The sequence below is a fragment of the Mustela nivalis genome (assembly GCF_964662115.1).
Source record: "Mustela nivalis genome assembly, chromosome: 11".
NCBI lineage: Eukaryota > Metazoa > Chordata > Mammalia > Carnivora > Mustelidae > Mustela > Mustela nivalis.
This window is the reverse complement of record NC_139030.1, coordinates 8,091,003-8,115,329: the sequence shown is the minus strand read 5'-3', so window position 1 is coordinate 8,115,329 and position 24,327 is coordinate 8,091,003. Positions and strand designations below refer to the sequence as shown.

At 39.3% G+C, this 24,327-nt stretch overlaps 1 protein-coding gene across 2 annotated transcripts in view; it reads left to right on the top strand.

Annotated features, from left to right (window-relative positions):
• CNTNAP5 (contactin associated protein family member 5) overlaps nt 1-24,327 on the top strand; it is an 825,196-nt gene that overhangs the window by 161,706 nt on the left and 639,163 nt on the right. For both annotated transcript variants that reach the window (XM_082690270.1, XM_082690269.1), the window contains exon 2: nt 7,427-7,531. In XM_082690270.1, the coding sequence (XP_082546396.1) occupies nt 7,427-7,531 (105 nt within the window). The remainder of the gene's footprint in view (nt 1-7,426; nt 7,532-24,327) is intronic.

Sequence of the window (24,327 nt, the reverse complement as noted above, 5' to 3'; positions counted from 1 at the left end):
GAAGACTCACCCATGTCCATCTAGGAGACATTCCTGCTGTCATTTTTAGGGATTGGAAGTCAATTTTCAAATAGGCGATATGCAAAGAATCATACCAACGTTGGTTCAAAGCCCAGCATAGATATTGACTAGAGTGTGAAATGGATTACAACCCTTGTAGCTGCCTCAACCACACAGTACAAATGATGGTTTTCCTCTTGCTGACAACTAGACAGACAGCTGTGCAAGACAGACAGCTCCCGCTGCTTTGCTGTTATACTTGGTCGTTTATTTATGATGTAGTCCTCGTAAGCCATTTATTTTTTTTTTAATTTATTTATTTGCCAGTGATAGAGGGAGAGAAAGCGAGCAAGCACAGGCAGACAGAGAGGCAGGCAGAGGCAGAGGGAGAAGCAGGCTCCCTGCCCAGCAAGGAGCCCAATGTGGGACTCAATCCCAAGACGCTGGGATCATGACCTGGGCCGAAGGCAGCCGCTTAACCAACTGAGCCACCCAGGCGTCCCAAGCCATTTATTTTTTTTAATTTTATTTTATTTTTTAGTGTTCCAAGATGCATTGTTCATGCACCACACCCAGTGCTCCATGCAATATGTACCCTCCTTAATAGCCACCACCAGGCTCACATAGCCCCCGCACCCCTCCCCTCGCAAACCCTCAGTTTATTTCTCAGAGTCCACAGTCTCTCATGGTTCGTCTCCCCCTCCGATTTCCTCCAATTCACTTTTCCTTTCCTTCCCCTAATGTCCTCCATGTTATTCCTGATGCTCCACAAGTAAGTGAAACCAAATGATAATTGACTCTCTGCTTTACTTATTTCACTTAGCATAATCTCCTCCAGTCCCGTCCATGTTGAAACAAAAGATAGGTATTCATCCTTTCTGATGGAGGCATAATATTCCCTAATATATATGGATAATATCTTCTTTATCCATTCTTCTGTTGAAGGGCATCTTGGTTCTTTCCATAGTTTGGCGACTGTGGCCATTGCTGCTATGAACATTGGGGTACAGATGGGCCTTTTTTTCACTACCTCTGTATCTTTAGAGTAAATACCCAGTAGTACAATTTCAGGGTCATAGAGTAGCTCTATTTTTAATTTCTTAAGGAATCTTCACAGTTTTCCAAAGTGGCTGCACCAACTTGCATTCCCACCAACAATGTAAGAGGGTTCCTCTTTCTCCACATCCTCTCCAATACTTGTTGTTTACTATCTCAGCAAACCACTTATAATTGAAAGACAGTACCTCCATACCAAATCTAACACAAGATTGTGAATAGAATTGCTTTTAAAGCTGGTAAAATACCCGAGAGCTCTCTTGTCAATCCCTGGACAGGACTAGCCTTTCTTCCAGAAACTCTTGCAGCCTGCTGCACCCCATCCATCACCAATCACCAGTGCAACATAGCAAGTGAAGTGCCCATCTCCACCATGTTTGAGGAATTTGATTTAATTGCCTTTATTAGCTTTGAGGCCCGACAGACCCTCAGATGTCTAGAATGTGCTCAGTTAAGGCTTGTTGATTGAACAAATGAGTGATAACCCCTGCAATTTACATTTGAGGAATCTGAAATACAGAGAGGTAAAACTGGAAATATCGAAGGTAGAAGAGTGCCCAGGATTCCTGGATCCCAAGTTAAAGTTTTTTTTTTACATGGAATTTTTCATAAAAATAAAGAGCTTCTTAAAAATACATGTGGATTATCGTTCAATGCAAAGTAGATGCTTGGTTTCTTGAGTTCAGGGTCTTTGCCTTTGACTTTAATTTTGTCTTCCTACAACAAAGAGCACAACCATGTTTATTCAGCAGGTAGTCAAAAGGCAGAGACTGTATTAAGTTGGAGATGGATGTCAGGAGAGAGAAGGTTTAAATTTCTTTTCATCTATCTAAACTTCTTCTATTTTAGAGAGCCATGTTTCTTGTTCTGTTCATTATAAAGCAATTTATCTTTTAGGATTTCATGGTGGAAAATGGGGACAGGGTTAGATTTAAGAGTAATATTAGAGTATTTATTTTTGTTGTTTACTAAGTGAAATTATAGGTAACAAGGGGAAAAATAAATGAAGCTAAAAGCACGAGTTGTCACTTCTAAGCACCATTGTAGGCACTACACAAAATATGTGCTTTATGTCTTTTAAACAAAGTAGGCCATTAAGTGTGAAATGCTAAGAGGAATTTTATCTCACCTATAAATACAAGTGAATCTTTTAAGCTCCAAATCCCCATATACAGACAATTTACTGTGGTAATCAAGATGATACTCACAATTTGACTTCAGGGCCATCTGTTACTCTATTGGTATTTTAATAATAATGAATAAAAATATATGTTGGTAACAAAAAGTGTTACTTAAAGTAGAATCATTTTAAAGAGTCCATGATAATTTCTAAAAAGCTGTGTAAATATCATATTTACTCAGAATTCTCTTGTTTGCCTTTACCTTTTAATTAGCGTGATAGAAGACCTTTAGTATGTAACCGTACATACATACTAAGGAACAAATAATCCCCACTTCTTCAGACTGAAAATATCAAACAAAATGCTTAACTTGAGGATCCACACATATATTTATAAGGAAACATATCACTTTTATCTGTTCTTGTTTTTTTAATTCTTCCTTTATGTTTTCTTTTCTTCTTGATGTTAAAGTTATTGAACTGAAAAGACAAGAAAAAATAGAGAAGACATTCAAATTCTTTTGAAAATCCTATGCTATTCTCTACTGTTTTTTTCTGTTATCCAGAAGATGCAACTCTGGCCTTCCTTTTGCACAAAGAAAGTTATTCTTTAAACGAATGTTATAGAACACAATATAATAATGATCGCTGGACTTACACAGATGTAGCAGGTAACTTTGAGCTAGCAGTCACCATTTATGAGTAAGGAGACTTGAGCTTTTGTCTAGGTTAGTCCATCAGTGAACTGAATAATCCTTAACAGCCTTGTCATCTCTCCAATTCCTGAAGTCCTCATTTGTAAAGTGAAGGGCTTGAATTTCACCACTTCATAGGTTCCTTGGTTTTGGTATCCTCTTAGTCTATGAATGTAGGGCTAAGTCACTTACAGATAAGAATAGTGTTGTTCAGCAGTTACTGATTGGAAAGAGTTGAGTAACTTTCCATCATACACATAAGCATGGATTTTTATCTGCCTGGGCATCGGGTAGAGTGGAAAGTGACCTTAATGTCGTAAAGGAAAAAGGTAAAGATGGAAATGAAATCATCTGCTGAGGAAAATGAATTAACAAATCACACATGAGTAAGGGTTTACATTTTTTAATAATATCTTTTTAACTTTATTTCCTTTTTGCAAAAAAATATTTTTTAAAGATTTACTTATTTATTTGAGAGAGAGCATGTGAGCAAGTGTGGGAGGGGAAGAGGGAGAGAGAATATCAAGCAGCCTTGTCACTAGGCATGGAGCCCAACGTGGGGCTCAATCTCAGGACCCTGAGATTAGAACCTGAGCCAAAACCAAGAGTCTGACACTGAAACAACTGAGCCACTCAGGCACCCCTGTAAAAAAAATCTTTTAAAGATAAGCCCCATCCATGGGATTTTTCAGAGTTTTGTTTTAAAAATATTCTACTATGCCAATGCATCAATTAAGTGTGAAAAATGATATTCTAGTTAAATTATGAAGGTCTATCTCAGGTTGTGTGTTCTCTTCAAAGTCTGACTTTAGTCCTTTGCTATATTTTCCCCAAACTTCAAACATCTCTCTGCCCACCTGGGTTTATTCACCCTCTCCTCTCTCTTCATGTAAATACAGATAAACATCCACCATACTTTTGGAGAAACTGACTGATAGATTTAGCAGTGTGCAGACACACTGTCAGAAAGCAGAGATGTGAGTGGTGCCTAAAATGTAATGACAACACGGGTTTGCTTATTTAAAGCCTGCAGGAATGGTGGAGCAGATGGTGCTTTGTTTCTTTCTTTCCCATCCATGTGTTTGGTGTGATGTTGGCCCAGGCTCCGCAAGGCTGCCGATCCACAGAGATCCGGGAGGACTGCCCTGTGCAATGTTGTTCTCACTCTCTGGTGATTGTTTAACACCCTCTTTCCCCCTCCATTTCATATTCTCCTTCTCATCTGGCCCTTTGTCAACGTTTAGTGCAAAAGAGTTATTGGTGACATCAATTATTGAGCAGGTATTGTGACATACAATGTCTCAGAAATAAAATTGTTGAAATGGTTGTTTTTGATTACTGCAAATATTACAGACAATTCATATAGTGCTTCCTGATTTCATTCTATGCTTTATCCTTTAAAGGGGGTTTCTCCCATATTTTCCCATATCTTCTCTTTCTGTTTGTTCTAAGATGGTGCTCTGGCTAGATATGTCAGAGATGACTCTCTTGATTTTGCAGACAAAGAAGTTGATGTTTTAGTATATTTGAATTTATTAACTGGAGTCATCAAATCAAGAGAAGAAACCAAACTAGAATGACAAACTCTTAGCTCTAGCCTTCCTGATAATTTCCACTATCCCCGACTGCCCCAAATCATGTATTAAAACATATATAAACTGTTCTCATGTATGCTAGATCATTTCTCTTCTGCTTTAAGAATAGGACACATGTCTAAAAATAATACACACTTTTGGAATTAGAATGGCTACATGGACAAATTCTTAATTCCCAGTGACCAGGGTTAATTTGATTAGAGGCCTGGTCTATTCTCAATTTAGGTGAAATAAAGGAGGCAAAAGGAGCTATGTACTGGCTGTGGAGGAGAGGTCTTTCTTCCTTTCTGATTTGAAATTTTCCCATTATTTTCATTTTTAAGAATAGAACAAAATTTCAGCCATGTTCTCTAAAAGTCACTTTTGCAATGCACAAGGTCCATGATGAGAGGAATCCTGAACAATCTCCTCTGGACCTTCCCTTTAGCAAAGAGTGTTTATGATAAAGGTTGCTAACCTTCCAAGTGTAAACACTGACCCCACAAACTGAGATACAAGGAAGGTACAATTCAGAAGAGGAAATGGCCATTGGGGAAAATGGCAGTTAGGGTCACAAGGCCAGGAAGCTTTGGAAGCTAACCTCTCCTTGAGGCCAGCAGTTTGTGAAAGAGGAGACTGCATAGGGCTGGAGGAGACAGAGCAGATCAGTTGCCTGGATGTCTAAATAGTTGGGTCCCCATTTTACTGGCTTGGGTGTAACCTTGGTGAAATACGCTTAAACTTTCTCATCAGTTTTATCTATCATCCATCTATCTATCTATCTATCTATCTATCTATCTATCTATCTATCATCATTTACTCTTTCTATTTACAATGGTCTCTGAGCTCTGTGAGGTCTAAGATTCAATTTTACTCAACTCTCTCTCTAATGCTTGCTCAAGTTCAAGAATAAAGTATGTCCTTATAAATATTTTTTGGACTGAATTAAATTGAAATGGTTAAATCACTTCTATTCCTACTTTAAGGGAAACATGGGGTTGGGACACAAAACTCAAACATGTCATTGGCAACATATTGAAAAATCCTAAGGACCCAATAAAAATGGTAACATGGCATTGTACATGCTGTATGTTTAAGGAATACTTAAATGCATAAATGTATAAACATGGCACTTTAAAAAATCTTCAATTTGCTTGTGGAAGTGGGTGTCAGAAGGGTTCTTAGCTATTGAGAAGTAGTGAGAGGAGTGTTACCTGAAATTGGAGGATGGTTTAACTACAGTTGCAGACAAGTGTGGCTCATAGCATAGCTGTGAAGTATGATGTTGTGTGGTGTTTGATGTGTGCATGTGTACGGGTGTACTGTATTTCCATGGGGGGTCAGTTCAACTGAATTCAGTTTCCTGTATTTACCTAATGTTTTCTGATAATGAGATAAGTATAGGCAAATGTAAGATTTGCATCACATCAAAATTGTTTGCTAATATATAAATAGTGTAACCAATCTGCGTTTCTAAATTAACATATTGGAAGTGTGTATGCACCTCCCTGCACCTGCATCTTATGCCTGGAATAAAGCAGCCCTGAGTTCTGCTTTCTATTTGCAGAATGACCAGAACTGCAGAGGTATCCTTGCTGTGATTTTTATGTCATTCCTCCTTAGTGAAGATCTGGCTCTGTTTTGTGTTTGTCAAGTACCTCAAAATATTTTTCAAACATTTGTGTTTGGGGAAAAACTCAAAATATACTTTGCCAGTTGATTTTTTTTAACACATTTAACAAACAAAAATTTAATCCTTATGTTTCTCATTAATTTTCCTGGAGTTAGATGAAATAGTCCTCTCTAAGAATTTTCTAGATAAACAAACACTCCTATCCAATGTACATTTAAAAAAAAAAAAGACTCGCTTTTTTTGAGAACCTTTACTACACGAAGTTTCCCTTCAAATTAAATGACATAAAGTCATGTTTGAATGAGTATGTCTAGATTCAATGGCATCATTTTGCAGTGTTCTGAAAAGCCAATTGTGTACAGAATGGAAAAATAGGGAAAACATGTTGGTACTGTTGTGGGAACTAATTCTGTCCTTTCTCCCTCCCTTCCTCCCTTCCTTTCTCCCATGACCACCCATTTCTTCCAACAAACCTTTATTGAAGGCTTACTATGTATCAGATTATTTGCTAAGTCCTGCAAAGTGTGTGCCATTTAGTGTAAAATGCAAACAAATAAATGATCACAGAACATTTATACAGCCAGTTTACTCTTTGGAGAACAGGGTCCTCTGCACAAGATTGCATGGTCAATCTGGAAGAACAGGTCTGTGTTGCCAAGATCACATCTCCCCATGGTCCCACCCTGTTCCACATTTGGACAGCATCAAAAAAAGTTTAGAAAGCCTATCTGTCACATCAGGGTAGGAAGAAAGGGTTGTTTCTGAAGTAAATATCAGACTCAAGATTGTACAAATTTGGGGGCTATTCTCCTTCACTTTGTGGATAGAAAGAAATTAATTATTAGAATTAGTCTTTCATTTTCCAAACATTTTCGCACAGCTAGGAATGAGACATTCTAAATCATTCTATCCATCTAGATACATCTATGGCAGTAATCCCCAGGGATTGAAGATGTGAGAGCAAGTAAGCAATTTTATCTTCCCTTCAGTAGTCTCCTTCCTTCTAGAATAAGCCCAATAGCCATAACTTGAGGCTTTGTTCAAGTGGTTGATTAAAGGAGCAGATGATAGACAAATCAGTGAGATTTCTGGCCACAGCATTTTCTGGTGTTGTGACCTTGGAGAAACTTCTTAAAATCTCTGAAAGTCAATGTCTCCAACTGTGAAAGAAATGTTTACCTGTGTTTCAAGACTGTGAGGAGTCAATGAAATAGCACATGGAAATGAGTCATACTGTCCTTGTTCAGAGCAGTAGTTAGTAAATGATAATGGCTAATGCCATTATTCCTCTCTTGACAGGCTATATCTTGCTAATGGAATTTGCTTGCTTTCTTTCTTATCTTTATAGACAACTGTGATGACCCATTAGCATCCCTGCTCTCTCCAATGGCTTTTTCCAGTTCCTCAGACCTCACGGGTACTCACAGCCCAGCTCAACTCAACCGAAGAGTTGGTGAGTAAGGTGACTGAAACTCTAAAGGCAAGTGCTGAATAAGCACAATGTGAGGAAATGGAAGACAGAGAGCAGTTTCCTTCACTGGGATCATGTCCAAGAGCATTTTCAGAAGAAGAACGGGAAGAGAGGGTTAAGGTGGAATTAAACCCTGTTTCTCTGTGCATAATAGATATCAAACTATGCCAGTTCTATCTCCCCAACCCACACTATTCTTAATTATTATGAGAGGCCTTGGTGAAATTAAGGGTTTTTTTTTAATTGCTTTCTTTTTATATTTCATATATCTAACATAAAGAGCTACCAAAATATATTATTACTGAAGCATGTTTATAATAAACATGATTTAAATCTACTGATATAGTCCCTTCAATAACTTCAAATTTTACAATAAAATGAATGTCACTAATTTAAAAAATATGTAGTACTACTAAATAAAAGCAAAAAAATGCAAATAACTTGCAAGCTTACCAGCTAGAGATAACTGTGGTTACGTGTTGGGTGTGTATCTTTACCATGTATGATGAAAGTAATAGTAGGAAACACTTAACTGATCTCTAAGGCAAAATGTCTTTAACATAATGTTGGGTATCTACATAGATATATTTTAGTCAGATTTGGTTAATTTTTATGATATATATGTTCATTTAAATACACACACATATAGCTATGTAATTGATTTTTTTAATTTTTAAAGATTGTTAAAATTTATTTTTTTATTTTTTAAAGATTATTAACATCTTGGTAATATTTATATGTTTTTATCTCACTAGAGAACATTATAAACTCTTTCTCAAGTTGAGAAAAAATGTACATGCAACTTCAAGAGGTATTCTGATTTGTTAGAGTTCATATTAATTATCCTAATTATATCTTCTCATTGATAATATGAGGCACATCATATTAGTAAAATTTCAAATATTGGCCCATATTTGCTTTCTGGAATAAGTTATAATTGGTGATTGTGTTTGTTATGGATATAATGTGCAGAATGATTTAACTTGTCAAATTTTATTGTTTTAACTTGTTGACATTTTAATTTATAATTTTGAATTTTCATTATTCATAAGAATGATTTGTAGTTTTTGTTTGTGTATTTGGTATTTCTTTTGTACTATATTTTATAGGTATTCTGTTATAATGGGATCAGTAATTTATGTTAGCAAGTTATATGGTCTTGTTAAGAAAGGAGTTTAAGGGAGCTCCTGGGTGGCTCAGGTAGTTAAGCCTCTACCTTCGGCTCCGGTCATATTTTAAGGATCCTGGGATTGAGCCCCATATCAGGCTCTTTGCTTGGTCAGGAGCCTGCTTCCCCCTCTCTCTCTGCTTGCTTCTCTGCCTACTTGTGATCTCTCTCTCTTTCTCTCTCTATCAAATAAATAAGTAAATAATCTTTAAAAATTAAAAAAGAAAGAAAGGAGTTTTAAGAATGCTGTAAGAGCCTCTTAACTAAGAAAACAAATCGAGGGTTGCTGGAGGGGAGGTGGGTGTGGATGGGGTAACTGGATGAGGGGCATTAAGAAGGGCATGTAATGTAAGGTGTTATATGCAACCGCTGAATCACTAAATTCTACCCCTAAAACTGATAATACACTACATGTTAATTAAATTGAATTTAAATTAAAAAAGTAATAAATTTTAAAACAGAATTCCATTCTATTTTTTTTTAAGATTTTATTTATTTGACGGAGAGAGATCACAAGTAGGCAGGCAGAGAGAGAGAGGTGATTCCCTATTGAGCAGAGAGCCCAATGTGGGGCTTGATCCCAAGACCCTGAGATCATGACATGAGCTGAAAACAGAGGCTCAACCCACTGAGCCACTCAGGTTCCCCAAGTATGCTATTCTAAAGGAAAAAAAGAATAAATAACCAATGACCCAGCAGGAAAATATTAATAACAATTGTGTACTAACAAGAATTTCATAAAGCATTTCACCTATATTAAGGTATTTTTTCTTCAGAAAGATACTGTAAGATAAGTAGTATTACCTTATAATTTCAGATAGGGTTCCTGAGGCTCAGAAAAGTTGTATAACTTGCTTAAAATCACACAGTTACAAAGGGGAGATGCTTTGTTTCAAATCCAAGTCATTCAAAACATAGGTTTAGCTCCTAATCACCACATGAGCTAATTGGTTCACTAACAAAGGTTTAAAAGGGCTATATTAGTGCAATTGCCGGGTCATAGGGTAGGTCTATTTTTAATTTTTTGAGGAATCTCCACACTGTTTTCCGAAGTGGCTGCACTGCACCAACTTGCATTCTCACCAGCAATATAAGAGGGTTTCTCCACATCCTCTCCAGCATTTGTTGTTTCCTGCCTTGTTATTCTTTGCCTTTCTAACTGGTGTAAGGGGGCATCTCAATGTGGCTTTGATCTGAATTTCCCTAATGGCTAATTATGATGAACTGGAGGAGAGTATGCTAAGTGAAATAAGTCAAGCAGAGAGAATTAATTATCATATGATTTCACTTACTTGTGGAACATGAGGAATAACATGGAGGACATGAGGAGAAGGAAAGGAAAAGTGAATTAAGGGAAATCAGAGGGGGAGAGGAACCATGAGAGACCGTGGACTCTGAGAAACAAGCTGAGGGTTCACAAGGAGAGGAGGTGGGAGATGGGTGAGCCTGGTAGTGGGTATTAAGGAGGGTATATATTGCATGGAGTACTGGGTGTTGTACATAAATGATGAATCTTGGAACACCCATCAAAAACTAATGAGGTTTTTTATGGTGACTAACATAACACAATAAAAAAATGTAAAAAAAATAATATTAGAGGGGCACCTGGGTGGCTCAGTGGGTTAAAGCCTCTGCCTTCAGTTCAGGTCATGATCCCAGGGTCCTGGAATCGAGTCCCACATCAGGCTTAGTGAGGAGCCAGCCCCCTCCTCTCTCTCTGCCTGCCTCTCTGCCTACTTGTGATCTCTGTCTGTCAAATAAATAAATAATTTTTTTAAAGATTTTATTTATTTATTTGACAGAGAGAAATCACAAGTAGATGGAGAGGCAGGCAGAGAGAGAGAGAGAGGGAAGCAGGCTTCCTGCTGAGCAGAGAGCCCGATGCGGGCCTCGATCCCAGGACCCTGAGATCATGACCTGAGCCGAAGGCAGCGGCTTAACCCACTGAGCCACCCAGGTGCCCCATAAATAATTTTTTTTTTAATTTTTTTATTTTTTATAAACATATATTTTTATCCCCAGGGGTACAGGTCTGTGAATCACCAGGTTCACACACTTCACAGCACTCACCAAAGCACACACCCTCCCCAATGTCCATAATCCCACCCCCTTCTCCCAAACCCCCTCCCCCCAGCAACCCTCAGTTTGTTTTGTGAGATTAAGAGTCACTTATGGTTTGTCTCCCTCCCAATCCCATCTTGTTTCATTTATTCTTCTCCTACCCACTTAAGCCTCCATGTTGCATCACCACTTCCTCATATCAGGGAGATCATATGATAGTTGTCTTTCTCTGCTTGACTTATTTCGCTAAGCATGATACGCTCTAGTTCCATCCATGTTGTCGCAAATGGCAAGATTTCATTTCTTTTGATGGCTGCATAGTATTCCATTGTGTATATATACCACATCTTCTTGATCCATTCATCTGTTGATGGACATCTAGGTTCTTTCCATAGTTTGGCTATTGTGGACATTGCTGCTATAAACATTCGGGTGCATGTGCCCCTTTGGATCACTACATTTGTATCTTTAGGGTAAATACCCAATAGTGCAATTGCTGGGTCATAGGGCAGTTCTATTTTCAACATTTTGAGGAACCTCCATGCTGTTTTCCAGAGTGGCTGCACCAGCTTGCATTCCCACCAACAGTGTAGGAGGGTTCCCCTTTCTCCGCATCCTCGCCAGCATCTGTCATTTCCTGACTTGTTGATTTTAGCCATTCTGACTGGTGTGAGGTGATATCTCATTGTGGTTTTGATTTGTCATTTAAAAATCTCCATAAATAATTTTTTTTTCACTGTCAGCTGTTTGTGATTTATTTATTTTTTTTTAATTTTTTATTTTTTATAAACATATATTTTTATCCCCAGGGGTACAGGTCTGTGAATCACCAGGTTTACACACTTCACAGCACTCACCAAAGCACATACCCTCCCCAATGTCCATAATCCCATAAATAATTTTTTTATTTTATTTTATTTTATTTTTTATTTTTTTTAAAGATTTTATTTATTTATCTGATGGAGAGAGACTGAGCAGGCAGAGAGGCAGGCAGAGAGAGAGAGAGGAGGAAGCAGGCTCCCCACCAAGCAGAGAGCCCGACGTGGGACTCGATCCCAGGACCCTGAGATCATGACCTGAGCCGAAGGCAGAGGCTTAACCCACTGAGCCACCCAGGCGCCCCATAAATAATTTTTTTAAAGGAACTTATTTAGTTTAAAAAAATATGTTAGAAGGAGACTTGGAAACAAATTATCCAGAGTTCGAATGCTGTCTACTGCATTTACTTACAAGCTCTGTGATCACATGTCACCTCTCTGCTCTTGACCTTAGTTCTTTATCTGTAAAGTGGAATGCTTGCCTTGACACATTATATGCACATTGAGGAAGACTTTCACATTCAAAAGATACTTCTCCCTGCAGGGTAGAGAGCTGGAGGGGAGTACGGAGGTCTACTTGCCAGTTCATGAGGCAACACAGCTCAGAAGATCTTATATATGTTTCGAATGGGACATCCAGGGCCAGAGTTTGTCCCAATCTCATCCAACTCTGCAGTGGCAAAAAGTCATTACTGCCTAGTAGCACCTGGGCAGTTTCTGGGGAAGCTGTGAGTCTGATCATATGCCAGCTTGTCCCCTAGTGAACAGATATTGACCGAGCACAGTTCTCTCTCCTCCAGTTTATTATAATGATCCTATTCACTTATCACTAGAAAATCTGTGTGCCTGAGACCAACAGCATGAGTGTGTATAGAGAGGATGTTGCTCTCTCTTTCTTCTCTCAACTAGAGTTTACATCAGCACGGCCATGCAGGAGATTCAGTCTCAGAAGGTTGAGACACGTTGGCCTAGAAGTCATCCTCTAGCACAGCTGCCAGGGCTGGCAGCCTCCCCTTCATTCCCTGGGTCCAACCATTGCCCTCAGGGGGAATTTAACACAGCTTCAAGGAGAGGTTCAATCACTGGTTCTCATCCACGAGCTATATATTTGAATCACCTGGATAGGTTTATAAGTAACACTGCCTGAGCTCGTTCCTCAGATATTCTGAATTAATTGTCAGAAATGGGGCCCAAAGATGGATATTGATGAAGTAAATAAACACAAGATTTCCAGTTGATTCTAAAATACAAGAGTTCCAAACTGATAAGTTGAATGAATTTACAAAGAACAAAATTTTTTCTATTAATATTTATTGAGCACCTACTATGCACTAAGCACTCTGTTAGAACTGTAGCACATAGTGGTAAAAACAGGCACAAATCCTATTTATAAAGAGTTTACATGGATAATGTAAATTAGCATATAAGTAATTAATAGCTACCATTTTTGTTAGTGATAATATTGATGTCATTATCCTTATATATAACATAAATAATATGCATGCATACATATATATATATAAATAGGATAGAGAGCCAATATAGATGCATACAGTTATATACACACAAACACACACTCACTCACACACATACATACCGAGTCAGATATAGAGAAAGAGATGAATATATGCAAATGCAAGGTTGGAGATGCACGCACACAGAACCCCATGTATTAAGATATATATATACATATATGCATATACACACATATAGTAATATGTATGTGTACATATGCACACACATATACTACTTATACAGAATATATAAATATATAACATGCATTATAATAAAATATATAAGTTATGTTAATATTATTAAGAATAGATTGTTCATGGATTTTCTAAATATAGAAATCTGAAAGTTGAGAAAACTAATTTTTGTTTAGTTTGGAAATGTTAGTATGGTAATGACTTTTTTCTCCTGTAACAACAGACTTACATGCTGTTTGTCCACTGAAAAAGCCTGGAAGTATTATATATCTTTATCTAATGAACACTCCTTTCTTCATGCCTTTCTTTAAAACTTCTCTTTCATTTTAAAAGAGGAAACACATCACATATGCCCAGAAATGCAAACTGTTCTGCATGGTTTGAAACCAGGATACATTCAGGTATACTGGAGATTTCAAAGAACATCTTGGTTTTAATTTGAATTCTCTATATATGTTTTATTAATTAATTAATTAATTCATTCATTTTTTAAAGATTTTATTTATTTGAGAGAGAGAGAGAGAGCGTGAGGGGTGGGGGTAGGCAAAGAGAGAAGAAGAAGCAGGCTCCCTGCTGAGCAGAGAGCCAGAAACAGGGCTTGATCCCAGGACGCCAAGATCATGGCCTGAGTCGAAGGCAGACACTTAACTGACTGAGTCACCCAGGTGCCCCAATTTCTGGATTTTTTTTTCTTAACATACTCCAGTCATTCATTTGCTTATTCATTCATTCATTCACTTATCACCGTATTTCATGAATTCCTTCTACTCTGCCTCATTCAGACTTTTATATGTTTATGAAGAATCTTCCCAGGAGGCCACCCAAGATGAAATCCAGGTTGTAAAAATCTTGACTTCGATGAAGCTATGTCTCTCTCATATGGAGTGTGCTCAGCAACGGTCTCACAGCTATTCCCTGTTGAGCTATTTCCCAAAGAGCAACTTTTCTGCAAGTCCTGAGCACCATTTAAAACTGCCGACTCCAGGCAACCACATACACCTTTGGCATACACTGAACATAGTAATGAGAACGACTTTACCTCTCGTGTGTGCTCAGAACTCAAGCACGCATATCTCTGACCTATACACAGGGGCAAATGCTGCCCTGCTGTTAAGTTTGTCGCGTCGGAAGCAGGGATCCATTCAAAAGTTCAAAAGAAGACTATAGGAAAGTGCGCTGATGAGTACTCTCAGACCCTGAGTGAAGCAGATGTCATGAGTTCTGTCAGTGACAAAGGAATCTTTCCGAGAAAAAACATGCCCTTGGAAACAACCTTTGCCCTGAGGTACTGCGGTGGAAGCCAAAATCTGGGCAACACACCAAATGGGGAGGTAGCCTGGGTGGTGAGTGCCCGCTGCAATAGTGTTGACATGCTCTCTCTCCTCTAGGGAAGGGATTTGCCAAATAGAGCTTTTGTTCTCTCCCTCCACACATCCTTCAGCCCTCTCTCATCCATACACAGAGAAAGAAAAAGAAAAAGAGAGAGAGAGAGAGAGAGAGAGAGAGAACTAATTGCTTAAAAAAACCTGACAAAATATATTAAGCGGGAGGTCAGATCACTATTAGGTTACCAAGTCAAGCTATACAATTGTGGCTTAGGAGGCATCTAACTTTGTCCAGTGTGATTTATTTTGTGGCAAGAAAGCTTTTGATCTGGGCTTTAAAGTCAGCTGGGCTTGGAGAAGCCCTTCCTGTCAGCAGAAAGTGCAGTGTGGGGGCACGGCGGGAAGCTGCTCAGCTGTGGCTTCGACCTGATCCAGAGTGAGAAGGTTTTAAGTTACTTTATATGATTAAAAGGCAAATAAGAACAGACATCTCTGGCCCCGTGAGAGGAGGGGTTCGTATTTTTCTTTCCCTATCGCTCTTCCCCTCATACACAGTTTTGCAAACAACTACCTTTACCATTTATCCCTTGAAATTTTAATCTCTCTTCCTCACTTGACATATTTTTGAGATGCTTGCCTGTGTAAGTTGAGATGGTTTGTTTCTAGCATGACAATTTTGTTGCCATGGAGAATCTGATTTTTTATGTCAAGGCCTTTTTAACTTCCTGGGCTCGTGGACCAGTGAAAAGGCTCAAAACCCTTGCCCCCATTTAGCACAGATTCCATACACACCTTTTATTTTCTCCTTGGGCAACACTGGTTGCAAAAACCTAAGGACCCCTGAAGGTCTTTGGAAGTTGGTCACTGGTCCTTCTATAAGGGGAAATGGATTCAGAGCAATTCAGGCATCAGTGATATCAGCTATCTGGGGACTTGTTCCAGATAGCTAGGTGACAGTCCTGAGGATCCAATTTCACAGGCAGCACCATGACACCTACTTGCAAATGACAGCACCAGTCTCCCAGCTGAATTGATCGAGCCAGACGTGATACGGATATCATCTAATATGTTTAAAAATACAGTGAGATGGGCAGAACTCTGTCGCTGCATTTCTTCTCCTCCACTTGAAGGGTTCTTCCCTTCTTTTCAGTTTTCCTTTTTTTTTTTTAAATCCTGCTCTCACTGCCCCCACCCCCAGCATGACCAGAGTCAAGTTCTGTGCTTTCCTTTGTGACATTATGCTCTCCTCAATATTTGAAATAAGTGTGGACTCTTTCTGTGGATCCTGGGGCATCACCTGGGAGCTTTTTAGAAATGCAGAATCTGAGCCTCCGCCCGCAAACATCTGATCAGAACCTGTGCTTTAGCCAGAGTTGCATTGACACAGACTTCTGATCATATGCCTCTTCAATTCTTAAACTCTATGCCTCTTTCAGCTCAGGATCTCAGAGGTGGGTGCTGGGGGATGGGAGGAAGTCGAAGTTATCCAAGTTATTATTAATAAGAAACCATGCTCGAGGGGTGCCTGGGTGGCTCAGTGGGTTAAAGCCTCTGCCTTCAGCTCAGGTCATGATCCCAAGGTCCTGGGATCGAGCCCCACATCGGGTTCTCTGCTCAATAGGGAGCCTGCTTCCTCCTCTCTCTCTGCCTGCCTCTCTGCCTACTTGTGATCTGTCTGTCAAATAAATACATAAAATCTAAAAAAAAAAAAAAAAAAAAAAAAAAGAAACCATGCTCGAAACCAAGAAGTAGAAACTTAAGCTCTATTTGTGTCATCATATTGGTACTCTAAGATAGTTGGTATCATTCACATTTTTAAGAATGAGGAAATAGACTCAGAGAGGTTAAGTCACTGATTTTTAGGATAGGCAGCTAATTACTCAGAATTGAATTTAATTCTGTCTATCCCTAGTTAACTAACATCTTTATCCATGTTGATTTGAGATCTTAATCTGGGTAAAGGTGGGGTTAGCGTAACATTCACCCCTTTCAGGTCATTTTGGCATTTCAGATAGTATTGCCAGTGTTTTAACCACGAAGACTGGATTTTCAGGCACCAAGAGAGAAAGAGAGATATGGACACCTGTGCCTTCTCCGTGCCCCTGAAATCACACTATGGCCTAATAGACCTGTGGGCAAAATTAACCTTGACCTAGATATTTAAACAATGCTGTAGGCCTCTTCTCTGACTAAGACAGCAATAGATCATTGAGAGATACAGAATAGAAATCTTCTGGTATTTAACAGGAGCCTTGGAACCCTGTTTCAATGTAGACAAATTGAATGTGATGACCTTCTCTCTATTCAGCCAGGATAACTGCAAAACACAATGATTTTAAGAGAAGGAGAACCTTGAACGCTTTTGCTCCCTAATAATACAATTCTTAAGAGCTTCTAAACATCAACATTCAGCAAATTGAGAGTAATAGATAAACCCACATAATTGACGCTTTACTTTTGCTTCTGATAGCCAGTCACTTCCTTTGAAATGCCAAGCTGAGATTATTTCTAAGTAGCACTCTGTAAAATGCTAGCTCAAGCAATCGCCTATCTGATACCACTAATACTTTGCAAAGAGACAAGGTCTTCAGTTTGCCAGTTTACTGAATTTAACTTAAAGCATTGCAACTTAAAAATACAGTAATGCCACTAAGGCAGGGTAATTAATGACATACATTTGTCTAGTGGTGACAGTTTACCACTGTATTTGCAATGAAGGTCACACACAGATGGAAGTAAGTTGTATTTGAATAGCATATTGTATGGTGGATATTTTTGCTTTGTTTAACCTGGAATAGTTAGATAGAGTCCACTCAATTCCTTTGTTTAAAATCTATCTAGAAACTTTTCACTTAAGACATTGTAGAAATGGGATGCCTGGGTGGCTCAGTTGACCTGCTTTGACTCAGGTCATGATCCCAGGGTCCTGGGATCAAGTCTTGCATCAGGCTTCTTGCTCAGCAAGAAGCCTGCTTCTCCCTCTGCCTGCCCCTCCTCCTGGTTGTGCTTTTACTCTCTCTGACAAACAAATGAATAAAATCTTAAAAAAAAAAAAAAAGACATTGTCTAAATGCCATTAAAAAGATGAGCTAAGGGTAATTGAATCCACCATATGGAGTGAAAATGGTAACATATAACCAACCTCAAGAAACCAGAAAACAAGAGTAAATATAAACAAGCAGTTCATCTTTCTCCAGGATTCCTGTTTGGATGCTCCACATTCTGTGGTGGTGACTTTCCTGGGGCCCCTTTTGAGAATCTCAAACTACACTTCTCTTAGACTTGTCTATGCAATCATTTACTGACACTTGTATCTGGACTTTATTTTGCTAATCAATGTACATGTTTGATAAAAGTCCAGATTTTATAAGAGAATCCATCTAATTTGTTTGCTAAGGACTTGCTTCTAATCAATCCCTCCCACAAAATATTCAGAGCAATTGGTATTATCCCTGAGATATCTCTGTTAGGGTAAATTTGTGTGCAGGTAATGGAAAACAGAAAAACTCACTAGCTTGGAAGAAAAACCTCAGTAATGTGAAAAAATATTAAGTAATCGAAGTTAGGTGCACGGAGATTGAGAAGTGTCCGTACTTTTGTTTCTTGAACAGCACGGTAGTTGCAAAGGTGTTCCCCTTGGAGTAGTTTATTAAGCTAAATATTGGGTTTGTGAGGTTTTTCTGTATCTGTGTTTTATTCTACTTAAAAAAAGAATACATATTACCTTACATCAAAGGAAATCCTCAGTGAGCACCGGGCTCCAGGGCTGGTGGATTCAGTTCAGCAATGCCATCCTCACAGCCCACATCCTTCTCCAGCTAATAAAACACCCACCCGCACCTCAGCCAGATTCAACAACATTCTGGGAAACAGAAAGCATGGAGTCTAATGCTTGCTTTTAAGCCATCAAATTCAGTTCTTCAGAACAGCGGCATGCTGAATATCACCTCAGAACTTGTTAACAAAAATGTAGATTGTCTGGACTTAACCCAGACCTGCTGGACCAGGAACTCTGGCAGTGGGACCTAAGAATCTCGGTTTTTCCAAGCCCCTCGACTGGTTCTGATGTGCTCAGGTTTGAGAACCATGGAGTAGAGCTGTGAGACACTTCCAGGACCCAAGTCTGCCCAATCACTCAGCTTTCACATCACCAGCAGTTCTTCTCTGTCCATTTAGCCATAATCTGATCATATGTCCACTTCCTTGACCCAATCACTGTCAAGGGTGGTGGAATTACCTTCACTGGCTTTAGACTAATAATCTGATACAGAGTAAGAGAATAGTTAATGAGGTTTCTTCTCTCTCCTGTGTGTGTGTGTGTGTGTGTGTGTGTGTGTCTATCTTGAGCTGTATCTCCATGATTTTGGAGGGTTACACAGCACATATTCCAGCCAAAGGAGTAATTTCCTAATGGGTTGAACTGATGCCATAATTAGTTTCTGGAACCCAAAATGAAGCTTTTGAAGTAACAATTAAATACACTTGTATTTAACCATTTGGGGGCCTATGTCATAAAAGGTGTGAGTAGAGAAATATTATCTTGGTCCTTGATTCTTGCTAGAGTGGACACTGAACTATATTATTTTTATAGAAGTAAAGAAATTACTTGCCCAAAGTCAGAGTCAAAAGTAACTCTTTCAACTCAAGCACCAGACTTAGACTAGGCACTGTCTTTCAAACAAAACTGCCCCAGGAAGCCAAGATAAATGTAATATGTGAACTGTGCAAAAAGTATGCTGTTCATGGAGAGAGAAGCTTTAAATGGTAATGCCAACAATATGAGATTTGTAGGTTTAAATGACTTTTGATTCCATGGCTCTGTTTTCCCTTCAAAAATCTTGGGAGTGTCATTTTTTTCTCTATATGCCTAAAAATAGGAAGAGTGTCTTCTCTTGCTCCTCAATCGTTTATATTGCTTTACTCATGGATGGAATTCAATAATTATATATCCATTAAATGAGGAATAAATAATCCACTAAAAGCATCCCCAGGCCCGAGTACCGATGCATAGTTAAATTGTATTGATCTGACAAATTAAATAGAACTCAGCTTCCACCAGTTTATAAGAGAAATTCTAGAGCAGTACTAGCCAATAGAAAGTTCTGCAAGAATGGAATATTCTTTGTGCTATCTAAAAAGGTAGCCAGTAGCTACACGTGGCTATGGAAATGTGGCTAAGGCTACTTCAGAACCAAAAGGTTAAGACAAGCTAATTCAAATTTAAAGTTAGTAGCTGCCACATTGAACAGCATAGTTCTGAAGTCTTTTCACATTTTATATACACGACCTTCTCACCTGAGTGTTTTTATGTGTATGTGAATCAATCCTTGGCCTACAAGGGGCATAAATGTGAGATATCCTCCTCGGGACTGACCTCCACAATTTCCAAGCCCCAAATGCCCTCCTGCTGATTTCTCTCACTTCCTGTATAATTTTGAACTGTGACATGCTCAGCCTGATGTACTTTTTTGATCAATGAGGTCCTTAATGGCTACACTCTTCACAAGGGAAGTACTCACTGTAGGACACCACGGCTATCTGAGTAATGAGCACTAGAACCCTTCAGAGTAAAGCACAGCTCTCTCTGATCAACACAGTCACATAGGTTTGTGTACAAGTGTACACACTATAGCAAGGGCTGTTGGAGCCCATATCTCATGGACCTCATCACTTCCAGTACAAGGACATCTTAGAAGCTGGCCTGTCATGGAACTTGTGGGGGAGTGATTTCTGGAGACAGGTTGTGAGGGTTAGGAGAGGGGAAAGCTAGCAAGAAACATGGTCTCAACTGAAGCCTTGCTTTCTTCTAATGCCAGGAGGAAGTTCTAGACCACAGATTGCACCACAAGTATCAGCCACATCTTGAGACAAGGGGATTGACTTTAGGAACTGTGTAGCAGTTCATCACTGGCTGAGATGAGAACCAGGAAGTGGCAGCTTCCTGGGCAAGTGCGCTTCTGTTTGGCTAATGGAGAAGAGGACAGACAGTTCTAGTTGTCAGCCTGCATCTACAGTTGGGGGATGAATCCATAAGCTAAGGAAGACCACAGAAGAACACTTAGAATACCTTAGGATCTCCCCCCAACATTACCACTTTCAACCCCTACACCTACACCTTCTTTACTCTGCCTGAAGTCTCTCTCTCTCCCTGCCGTTATTTTCAAGCACTATGGGACTCAGTTGTTATATTTATAATTTATGATAACACACTCTGGTAATAGAACCCTAAGTTGTATCCTGCACTGATGGGATTAAGCTCATTCATAAGAAGGCTCGCTTGCTGATGTGCCAAGGATTGGCTCTCCTTCCTTCCCTGTCTCAGCTCCATCTGCCTAACCCAAATTCCTGGGGTCATTTTCCAAAGAAACTATTGACACTCCAATCCATGCTTCATAATTGACTTCTGGGGAACCTAGCAAAGTCACACACAAAGAGCCACTGTTGCCCCAACATTACTCTTGAGGCAGCCTCAGGTATGACTGGATCTGAATCGGACCCAGACTCTCCCCTCCCTTTCATTAGTCTCCTCTTATAAACTCCTTTGGTCTTCTCTGCAAATTGGCCTCAATAGGTCCACTTCAGGTTTTTGTTTTGTTTTAAGATTTTACTTGTTATTTATTCGACAGACAGAGACAGCAGGAGAGAGCACAAGCAGGGGGAGCAGTAGGCAGAGAGAGAAGCAGGCTCCCCACTGAGCAGGGAGCCCAATGTGAGGCTCTATCTCAGAACCCTGGGATCATGACCTGAGCTGAAAGCAGACACCTAACTACTGAGCCACCTAGGCACCCCACACATCGGGTTTTCCTACAGGTTTTATCTGTTTTGAAACCCACAGGGTGTTTGGCCAGGTTCCCACTTTCTTTATCCTCAGGGAGTCCTGGCCAGGGCTGGCCTGAAACACCCAGGTCCTACCATACCTGCCCAGCAGAAGGATGATGATGCCCAGGCTTCCAGAAAACATCCCACCAGCCTCAGAAATCCCTGCTCAGCCATAGGTCCTGCTATAAATGGATGATAACATCTCTGTACATGGAGGTATAGGAAGCCCTCCTGAGTGCTTTGTGCAAGTCTGTGAATGTTATCACTCTTACCCATACTGTATAACATTAAATATTTATGGAACAGTGTCTCTGCTTTTCTCATTGCCATCTCTAGGTAGTTTTGTCCCTGAAAAATCTTGAACCTTTGCTTATATGGGCATGAAATATTTAATAATTAATGATGCAACTAATAATTTAAGCTCACCTCCCAGTCATTGGTGACAATGTACCTGTAGCTTTTGAGAGTCTTGTATAAATCTGGGGGAAGGCACAAGCCTAAGAAACCTATTCCCTGCAGAAATTATTTCAGGGCTTTTCAAAGTGCCTATGTGCTTCAAACGAGTAGGTATGAAAATGCTGTGTGTATGCGTGTGTATGTGATGATTCTAGTTCCTGTTGGTCTTGTACTAAATGGACTCTTTTTGAATAATAGTTGTAAAATTTTGCTGAGCAGAGGGCTGTATATAATCCATCTTGTGCCCATTTCCAGTGTATGACACCAATGAACTCTCATTTCCTTTTCTGAGTTAGAAGTGGAGATAAGTGTAGAAACCGAGGAATTTCTCCATTTTCTACCAGTTATTCTGTTTCATGCTTAGAGCCTCCCTAGCTTGTGAAGTGAGGAATAAGCATCATGGTATAAAGGCTGGGGAGGTTGCTGCTGCGAGTCAGAAGATGTTTCTCTTTTCCTAGTTTAAATCTTCTTTAGAATTCTCCATAAGGATCATTTCTAAGGCTGAAGACCCTGGTCCCTGTTGGAACCTCAGGTAGGGATGAAGCATCGGAAGGACTGGGTTGGAGAACAGTCTCTCACCACCATTAGCTGGTTGACCCTCCGAGGCTGCTTTATTCTTTCATAAATGGAATTAAAAATACATTGCTGATTGCTGTGGGAATCAGGTAAGATATTCTAAACAAAATCGGGAATGTGAATTATGTTTCTCATGAGAATTGCTATTTTGGAAAAGAAAAAGAAGCAGGAGGAAGGTTTTCTGTTCATCCTGTTTGGAGTTGGTATTGCCAAGTGGTTAAGTTTGAGCTCTGGGTCCTGGTTTTGTGGTTTCAAATCCCCTGTTCTGCCACTTACTAGTTGTGTACTCTTGGAAAAGCTGTCCAATCTTTCTGGCCTCAGTATCACCACCTGTAAAATGGGCATAATGATATCTATCATATAAAGCTACTATGTCAATGATTGAGTCCATGTGTGCCAAGTACACAGGGGGTTGCTGAGCACTTAGCAAGGACCATATGTCAGCTAATGGTGTTTATGAATGAACACTCCAAGGTCGTGCAGGATAGGTTTGATGAGAAGGAACAAAGGGTTAACTGGGAGGGGAAATAACTATTCAAGTAAGAGCTGAGGTGGATATTTCTCAATTCACAGTTTTTCAGATTTCCTTGCCAATTGTTAAGTGTGAGTTTAACTACACATCTGTGTTTGGTGTGACTTGGGGGACAAATGAGACAAGGGTGTCGATCTTTAGATCCAGAGGCAATTCCAGGTAGTTATTTTTTGTTATTGCTTCTGATAATCAAAAATAGCATGTTGGATTTAAGCTATTTTGGACCACTATATAGCTAAATAAAGCAATCCTTAATGGTAAAATATTAGAACTGGAATTGTAGAGGTGGTCCCATCCAGTTTTTCTCAAACCATTCAGCATGCCAGGAACAACTTCCTAAAAAATCAAATTCCTAGGTTAGGCCCTGGAATAAGTCATCAAGTAGAAGGCCCAAGAATGTGTACTATCATCTTCACAAACACCTAAAGGTGTTTCTGATGATTGAACCCCTCTGAGAATTTCTCATCCAGTCTAACCTTGAGAGCAGAATAATATCTAGAACCAAGTCTCTTGGCTTTCAGTCCATAATCCCCTTTTCCCACCCTAGTCACATACGGCAAATGTAATGTTCAGGGCTTGGGCTGTGCCAAAATATAACGTGAAAATCATTCAGGATCCCATGTTTGAAAACTATTGGAAAATTCTAGATGATATTAAAATATAAAGTGAAGTTAGTTTTCTTCTAAAATTAAAATCTTCCCTTAACTTTTTATTAGATTCTCTTAAATTCAAACTACAGGGGTTATGGGAGAAGCAGCTCATAGTCATTTATACCTCAGCCACATTTATAGGCAGCACTGCCTTAGTTTACGCCTTTGACGCAGGTATCTGTGTGTACGTTACACCCCACTTTAGAGAATAATTCAGAAACAGAAAGCTAGTGTGGGCACGGTATGTGTTTAGAGTAGCTGCAAATAGTATCTTAGGCTTCTCTCATCATTTTGAAAACACAGTTATTGTTTGGTGCAAGGAACAAAATGTTTGCCATAGCAACCATGGCAACCCTGGAGGCCTGGTCTATTAGCTGTAATGCAGGGAACATCTTCAACAGCAGGAAAAGAGTTCTTGGCAATTATCACCCAGACAGTGTCCCTCTGTTTTAAGAGCTTAGGTTGAAGCTTCTGGGTTTGGAACATTTTTAACCCAATGTGTTAATGAAGGTGAACAGCAACAATTCTATTTCAGTTAATTTCAGGGTGATTAATAAGCTATGGATTCTACTGTGGGCAAAAGGGAGATGTGATTTTCTTTAGGCAAATTTGAAGAAACCTTAGCATTAACTCTCTGTCTTTTGTTTAGTCTTGTTTTGGTTCG